Below are 9,124 nucleotides of genomic sequence, written 5' to 3' on the forward strand. Positions count from 1 at the left end.
CCCTTCCTTATCAGTGATTACCTTAAACGTAAATGCCTTAAACTCTCCAAACTTTTAGCTTAAACTCTGCCAAAAGACAAAGATGGGCAGAATGGGTTAAAATGAAAACAATCCATGAACCAACTTTATGATGTCTACAGGAGATTCGCTTTAGATCCAAAGATATAAATAAGGTGGAAATGACAGGCTACAAAAAGATATTCCATGCAAATAGCAAGCAAAAAAGAGTAAGAATGGCTACACTAATATCATACAATAGAGACTTTAAATCAAAAACGGTAACAAGATATATAAAAGGATATTATATACTAATAAAAGGTCAATAGAGCAAGAGGATATAACATTTATAAACACTTTTGCACCTAATAATAGACCATCAAAACACATGAGGCAAAAATTGACAGAACTGAAGGGAGAAATGGATGGTTCTACAATAACAGTTAAATGCATCAATACCTGACTCTCAGCAGTGGACAGAAGAATCAGACAGAAGTGAAAAACAGAGGACCTAAACAACCAACCAGCTCTAACAAATATATAAAGAGCATTCTACCCAACAACAACAGAATTCACATTCCCTTCATGTGTACCTAGAACATTCTCCAGGACAGACCATAAATTAAGCCTCATTTGATTTAGAAAGACACATATCATACAAAGTATCTTCTCCAACCACAGTGGGATGAGGTTGGGAACTCTTAATAGAAGGAAACTAAAAAATTTACAAATCTGTAGAAATTAATACAATACTGAACAACCAATGGGGCCATGAAGAAATCAGAAGGGAAATAAATTGGAGAAACAGTAAAAGCAGTACTAAAGGGGAAATTTATAGCTATAAACATTAAAAAGATGAAAGATCTCAACAATCTATTTTTACAACTTAAGGGATTATAAAAAGAGGAACAAACTAAAACCAAAGCTGGCAGGAAAAAAATAATAAAGACTAAAGCCTAGATAAATAAAATACAGAAGAGAAAAACAACAGAAAAAAAATCAACAAAACCAAAAGGTGTTTCTTTGAAAAGGTTATCAAAATTGACAAACCTGGCCGGGTGCAGTGGCTCATGCCTCTAATTCCAGCACTTTGGGAGGCCGAGGCAGTGGGTGGATCACCTGAGGTCAGGAGTTCAAGAACAACCTGGCCAATGTGGTGAAACCCTGTCTCTATTAAAAATACAAAAATTAGCCAGGTGTGGTGGCATGTTCCTGTAACCCCAGCTACTCGGGAGGTCAAGGCAGGAGAATTGCTTGAATCCAGGAAGTGGAAGTTGCAGTGCCAAGATCACACCACTGCACTCTAGCCTGGGTGTCAGAGCAAGACTCCATCTCAGAAAAAAAAAAAAAGACAAACCTTAAAGAAAAGCCCTTGACTTGATGGTTTCATAGATGAATTCTACCAATCATTTAATTAAGAACGAATACTTATCCTTTTCAAATTCTCTCAAACAACTGTAGCATACACACTTCTAAACTCATTCTATATGGCCAGCATTACCCTGATTCCAAATGACGCAAAGATTGTGTAAGAAAATAAAACTACAGACCAATATCCTTGATTATTAATGCAAAAGCCATCAACCAAATATTAGCAAACTGAATTCAACAGCATATTAAAAGGATTATGCACTACCACCAGATAGAATTTATTTGTGGAATGCAAGGATGGTTCAACAAACAAAAACTGATCAAAGTGGTGGCTTGCATCTGTAATCCCAGCTACTTGGGAGGCTGAGGCAGGAGGATCGCTTGAGGCCAGGAGCTTAAGACCAGCCTGTGTAACATAGCAAGACCCCATCTCTAAAAAAATTAAAACAATCATCTCAGCTGATACACTAAACGCATTAGACAATATGCAACACTTCTTCGTGGGAAAACACTCAGTAAACCAGGAATAGGGGGAAATTACCTAAACATAATAAAATCCATATGCAAAAAAACAAAAAAACAAAAAACCCACAGCTAAAATTATACTCGACAATGAAAGACTGAAAGATTTTCCCCTAAGATTAACAACAAGATAAGGATGCCTACTTTTAGCCCTTCTTTTCAATGTAGCAATTAGGCAAGAAAAAGAAAGAAAAGGGACTAAAATGGGAAAAGAAGAGTAAAATTATCCCCACTCACAGATGATATACACGGAATAACATAAAGATTCCACGAAAAAACTGTTACAACTAATAAGCAAATTCAGCAAATAGAAGAATACAAATACAACATGCAAAAATCAGTTACGCTTCTATACACTAATGACGAACAATTTGAAAAGTAAACAATTCCACTTATATCAAAAAGAATAAAACATTAAAGATTAACAAGTAAAAGCCTTGTACACTAGAAACTACAAAATATTGCTAAAATGAATTAAATAAAACATTAATAAAAGAAAATATATCACATGCCTGTTCATGGACTAGAGGGCTCAATATTGTTAAGATGTCTATACTAGACACAGTAATCTATAGAAAGTGTGACACCTATCAAAATCGAAATGATGTTATTTTGCAGAAATAAAAAAATCCATCCTAAAATTCATTTGAAATATTAAGAGACACAGAATAGCTAAAACAATTTTGAAAAGGATGAAAGTTGCAAGACTCACAGTTTGTAATTTCAAAACTTACTGCAAGGCTATAGAAATTAAAACTATGGTACTCTCATAAAGAAAGACATATAGATCAATGGACTAGAAGGGATCCCAGAAATAAACTCTCAAATATCTGGCCAAATGATTTTTGACCAGGAGAAAGAAGACAAATTTTCAACACATGATGCTAGGAAAACTGGATATCTACATGTGAAAAGAATGAAGTTGGTCCCTTACCTGACACCACATATAAAAATTAATTCAAAACAGATCAAAGATCTGAATGTAAGCACTAAAACTATAAAACTCTTAAAACAAGGAAAAAGCTTTATGACACTGGACTTGTTAATGATTCCTTGGATATAATATAAAAAGCATAGATAATAAAACAGTAAAACTGAATTCATCAAAATGAGAAACTTGTACATCAAAGGATCCTATCAACACACTAAAAACGTAACCCACAAAATAAGAGAAAACATTTGCAAATCACGTATCTGATAAGGGAATATCTAGAACACACAGATAACTCTTAAAGCTCAATAAAAAATTATATTTAACACTTTTAATTACAATTAATAAAACCCAACTTAAAAATAGGCAAAGGACTTGAGGCCGGGCGCGGTGGCTCAAGCCTGTAATCCCAGCACTTTGGGAGGCCGAGACGGGTGGATCACGAGGTCAGGAGATCGAGACCATCCTGGCTAACACTGTGAAACCCCGTCTCTACTAAAAAATACAAAAAACTAGCTGGGCGAGGTGGCGGGCGCCTGTAGTCCCAGCTACTCGGGAGGCTGAGGCAGGAGAATGGCGTAAACCCAGGAGGCGGAGCTTGCAGTGAGCCGAGATCCCGCCACTGCACTCCAGCCTGGGCGATAGAGCAAGACTCCGTCAAAAAAAAAAAAAAAATAGGCAAAGGACTTGAATAAAAACATCATTTGAAGATATACAAATAGCCAATCAGCACATCAACAGATGCTCAATATCAGTAATCTGCAAATCACAACCACAACGAGATATCACCTCACACCAATCCGGATGACTTATCAAAAAAAATCAGAAAATAATAAGTGATGGTGAGGATGTGAAGAAACTGGAACCTTTGTCTGCTGCTTGTGGGAATGTAAAATGGTGCAGCTGCTATGAAAAACAATTTTGGTGGTTCCTTAAAAATTAAAAATAATTACCTTATGATCCAGAAATTCTGCTTTTGGGCCAATACCCAAAAGAATTGAAAGCAAGAACACAAATATGTATCTGAACACCCATGTTCACAGTAATATTATTCACAACACCCAGAAGGTGAAAACAACCTGTGTCCACTGATGAAGGAATGTGTCCACTGATGAAGGAATGGATAAACTAATACATACAAAAGAATATTATTCAGCCTTAAAAAGAAGCAATTCTGATACATATTACAACATGGATGAACCTTGAAGATATTGTGCTAAGTGAAGTAAGCCAGACAGAAAAGAACAAATATTGTGTGATCCCACTCATATGAGGTACTTACAGTAGACAAATTCATACAGACCAAAAGCAAAATGGTGGTTGCCAGGGGATGGGAAGAGTTACTGTTTAATGAGTACAAAGTTTCAGTTTTATAAGATGAAAAAGTAGTATAGAAGGATGGTGGTGATAGTTGTACAACAATGTGAATGTGCTAAATGCTGCTGAACTATATACTTGAAAATGATTAAAACAGTAAAGTTTGTTATATATATTTTACAATTAAAAACAAACAAGAACACCTTGGAGGAGGTTTTCATAAGAACAGTCTGTGTAGTGTCTCTGTGGCGCAATCCGTTAGAGCATTCTGCTGTTAATGGAAAGGCTGGTAGTTCAAGAACAGTTTGTGTAAATAGTGACAATGTCAGTGACTGCATTTCATGTCACAGTCAAGCACAAATAAATGTCGGGTACATGAAGGGAGGGAAAACCGGATGCCATAGATCTAGAAAGTTACCAGACAGGGAGAAGGCAAGTCAGGTGGGATCTATTAGGCTTACTGTAAGACTTGGATAAGGATTGATCCCAAATCCTTACCCAAGATGCTTTTGGGCTGGGATGATAAGGGAAGTAGGTTTGCACTCAGTCTACAACATCTACCCAGGGAACTGGGGAAGGAGGCAGTGCCTATGGTCCAGATATGAGGACAGAGCTGCTCCTGAGGAAAAGGAGAAACACAGCCTAGTACAGGGTACAAGGGTGAGTATGAGGGCCTTACCCAGGGAGGATGTAAGTGCAAAGTTCTCTAGCATCACATCGAAGTACAGGTGTTTCTGAGCCTCATCAAGGAGATCCCATTCCTCCCAGGAGAAGTACACGGCCACATCTTCAAAGGTCACACTTCCCGAGCATAATAGGGATTGATGAAACCATGAACAGTCTCACTTTGGAAGACTCAAAATCCATGTCCCCACACATTCTCCTCCCAAGCTCCACAAGTCAGAAGAGACACCAGACCTTGGTGTCATTGATCCCGGCTGTCTCTTCACGTTCCCATTAGTCACTGTGTTCATTCTGTTTTCCACTCTGTATCCTGTCAACACTCGGGTTAGATAAATCTCCCTCCTCTGATCCCAAACTCCAACTTCCTCACAACAGATGCCAAACTTCACAGAAATGAAGGAAACCTGCAGTTCCCTGAACCAGTTCAGACTCACCTCCAAGGAGTTCCAAAAGCTGGTACCGGCTATCATACACTTTCACCCCTTTCCATTGGCTGCTCCAAATGGAAACATTGGCCTGGACTCAGCACCCTGAGCTCAGGGATTCTCTAGGATTCTCAAACCAACAGCTGACAGAATGGTAGGTGAGTCCCATTACACCCCAAATCTAAAGAAAATATCTCTGTGGGGAGGGAGGAGGGACATTCCAGACCCTTGAGGGGCTGAGATACCTCCACTTACCTGTGCAAGCTTGAAAAGTACCTCTGTAGCTATGGGAACCTGTGGAAAGACGCAGGCCTCAGAGGAATGTGATCATGGCAGTGCTCCATGGGCACAGGCCTTCCCTGTACCCTTGCCTCGGCCGAGAGCCACGTAACTTTGGGTCGACAGTCTAACCTGTGCGCCTCAGTCCTTAGTGCTGCCTCTCACCAATTGTGTGCCTTGGAAAAACATTCAACCTCTCTCTGCCTCAACGTCTTCATCCACTCTAAAGTCTTTTCTTCCACTCAACAGCCTGCAGAGGATTTTTCAAATCCTAACTCAGATGGTGTCTCTCGTTTAAGCTCTCCATGGCTCCCACGGCCCTAAGAATAAAGGTAGATCTCTCTCTCACTTTGTTCCCTGCAGTAACAATGTGGAGCCCAGGTTCCTGAATGCTCCCTTCTCGGTCGCCCATCCAAGAGCTCTGCAAGCGCCGGTCCTGTCCCTTGTCCCCCTGCCCACCACATCGGATGTCAGAAACAGGGGCCCCACCCACGAGCCTCAGTGTCCCCGACCCTGTAATACAGAAACGTGAGCTGGTGCCCCTCACTTGGGATTTAAGAATCTCGGCCGGGGGAGGTCCGGAGATCGCAGCGCTCACCGGAGCCGGGTCCCTCAGTGCGGTCGCCATCCGAGTCTGTGGGCGGAGCTGGACCGGGAGCCGCTGGCGACCGGGGGGGAACACGAGCACCGCTATCCCCAGGCAGGCCTCGCAGGCGGCTCTGCCCCCGACTCTCAGACCCGACTCTCGCGCCTTCACGGTCCGTCACTTCGATCCCAAAGAGGCACACCAAGGAGGCTAACGGATAGAACGGACCGGAGGGCACCCAAAATGACCGCTGCGAAGACGCCAGAAGTCCCGCCCTGAGGGGCACGCCCACACGGAAATGCCCCTGTCTTGGATTTTCACTGGATCAAAGTACTGCCGCTCGACGCAAAGCTTTCTGGGAAATGTAGTCTCCCCAAGGCTACGGCGGACGGCGCCTTGTGTGCAGACTGCTGGGAGCGCTAGGAAACTGAGTCTGCCGCCCCCCCGGGCGACTGAGGGGCTTCGGTGTTTGAGGTCTTAAGTAGGTTGACACTTGAACAACACAGGTTTCAGCTGTGCGGGTCCGTTTACACGTAGGCTTTTTTTTTTCCCCCAATAAACGTTACTTCGAGTGTGCTCCTTTAGCTCCCCCACCTCTTGCCCCAGAGACAAGACCAGCCCCTCCTCATTCTCTTGCCCAGCGTGAAGAACACAAGGATGAAGACCTTTATGATGATACACTTCCACTTAATGATTAGCAAATGTATTTTCCCTTCCGTATTCTTTTATTTTCCTTTTTTTATTGGGTGAAATGTCAATGAGCCTCTTATAATTTTCCTGATACCCTTTCTCTAGTCTGTTTTAGTATAAGTATAGTTCTTACACTAAAATATATATAATGCATATATCAAACAAAATGTGTAATCATATATATATGTGTTACGCATATATAATACAAAATGTGTTAATCGATTGGGAGTTTATGTAATTCATAAGGCTTCCGGGCAACAGTCGGCTATGTGTAGTTAAGGTCTAAGGGAGTCAAAAGTAATATGAGGATTTTCAATTCCGCGGGGGTCGACGTCAGCTGTATATCAGTCTCTAGTGTAGAGGATCACTTCAGTATTTAGACATCATTTCAGATTCCATGCAGCCCACCCCAGCAGATCTCCACTGGTAGCTGGAAGTGAAAAAACGTTATCTTATTGCTCTTCAAATGCATGCAGCCTGAAGTGTTAAAGTCACTTTTTGTAGGTTTTGTCAGGGACAAAATACGCCAGACAGGGCTATGACGGGAAGATAGTGGAGGGATGGTGGGCAGCCCTGAATCCAACGGACAAGGAAAGTTCCCTGCTTCTGGTGCCCCCAGAAAACGCTCTCCTGCCTGAAAAGTCAGTTTTGTTCATAAAACATGAAGCTTTAATACATGAATGTTCATTTTCCTTGTATAATAAAAACATTTATTACTGTTTTTTTTGAGACAGGGTCTCATTCTGTTGTCCAGGCTGGAGTACAGTGGAACAATCATAGCTCATTGCAACCTTGACCTCCTGGGCTCAAGTGATCCTCTGGCCTCAGCCTCTTGAGTAGCTGGGACTACAAGCACACCACCACACCCGGCTAATTGAAAAAATTATTGTAGGAATGGGGTCTCCCTATAGGGCCCAGGCTAGTCTCAAACTCCTAGGGCCATGCAATCTTCTTGCCTCAGCCTCCCAAACTGCTGAGATTACAAGCGTGAGTCACCATGCCCAGCCAAAAGTTTTTAATGCATAAAATATCAAATTATGATCATTATTTTAAACAGGGCCTCACTCTGTCACCCAGAAAGTTTATATTATTTTAAGGTACATATATGCACATTGTTAAATGTACACATATACATTTTATATATACTAGATCAAATTGTACATTTCACAATAAAAATCATCCTTTAGGACAAATTAATACCAATAAAATAAAATAAAATAAAATTAAAAATTATAAAATGATTTTATCAAATACATAATGTATTTCTTTACACATTTACTACAAAAATTTGTAAGTGGAATGACTACTACTGTACATTTGGACTACTACTGTACATTTGGTTAGATCTCACAATGGGCTTGTCATTGTTTTTAGGAAAAAGGTTAGAGTTCTCGGCTGGGCCTATATTACAGAACCAACCATTACATATTGCTTCACCTCCTACCATGTATCTCCTCTACATCCCACACATGCTGGATTTCTTCAGATCCCTGAAAGCTGTGTGTGCATTCACATGCAGGGATCTTTCCAGGTTACTTTTTTCCTACCTGAGACTGCTGAATCCTATTATGCTTTAAAAATTCATACTTTCAGGTAACCAACTGAAAAACCAGTGAAAAATGACACAACTCGCCAGCCACGGTGGCTCATGCTTGTAATCCCAGCACTTTGGGAGGCCGAGGTGGGCGAATCACCTGAGGTGAGGAGTTCAAGAACAGCCTGGCCAACATGGTGAAACCCCGTCTCTACTAAAAATTCCAAAATTAGCCGGGGGTGGTGGCGGGCACCTGTAATCCCAGTTACTTGGGAAGCTGAGGCAGGAGAATCAGAATCACTTGAACTTGGGAAGTGAAGGTTGCAGTGAGTCGAGATCGCGCCACTGCATTCCAGCCTAGGTGACAGAGCGAGACTCCAACAACAACAGAAAAAGGACACAATTCTTTCTGTCCAAATTCAATGTTTCCATCCATTGCACGTACTCAAAACTTCCCAGTACTCCTCATGAGGTAATGAAGCACAATTAGCTGAAGTGAGTTTTGTATAATCATATAAAATTTTCAGGGCTGGACTTGGTGGCTCACGCCTGTAATCCCAGCACTTTGGGAGGCTGAGGCAGGCGGATCACAAGGTCAAGAGATCAAGACTATCCTGGCCAACATGGTGAAACCCTGTCTCTACTAAAAAATACAAAAATTACCTGGGCGTGGTGGCGCATGCCTGTAGTCCCAGCTACTCGGGAGGCTGAGGCAGAAGAATTGCTTGAACCCAGGAGGTGGAGGTTGCAGTGAGCCGAGATCATGCCACAGCACTCCAGCCTAGTGA

At 41.6% G+C, this 9,124-nt stretch overlaps 1 protein-coding gene across 1 annotated transcript in view; it reads right to left on the minus strand.

Annotated features, from left to right (window-relative positions):
• Positions 1–9,124, minus strand: part of ZNF211 (zinc finger protein 211) — a 27,568-nt gene that overhangs the window by 3,287 nt on the left and 15,157 nt on the right. The window contains exons 2-5 of the mRNA XM_011932560.1: positions 6,270–6,387; positions 6,125–6,187; positions 5,504–5,541; positions 4,818–4,945 (exon numbers count right to left, since the gene is read on the minus strand). Coding sequence (XP_011787950.1) covers positions 4,818–4,945; positions 5,504–5,541; positions 6,125–6,187; positions 6,270–6,387 — 347 coding nt within the window. The remainder of the gene's footprint in view (positions 1–4,817; positions 4,946–5,503; positions 5,542–6,124; positions 6,188–6,269; positions 6,388–9,124) is intronic.

Source organism: Colobus angolensis, unplaced genomic scaffold (genome assembly GCF_000951035.1).
Source record: "Colobus angolensis palliatus isolate OR3802 unplaced genomic scaffold, Cang.pa_1.0 Scaffold96, whole genome shotgun sequence".
Lineage (NCBI taxonomy): Eukaryota > Metazoa > Chordata > Mammalia > Primates > Cercopithecidae > Colobus > Colobus angolensis.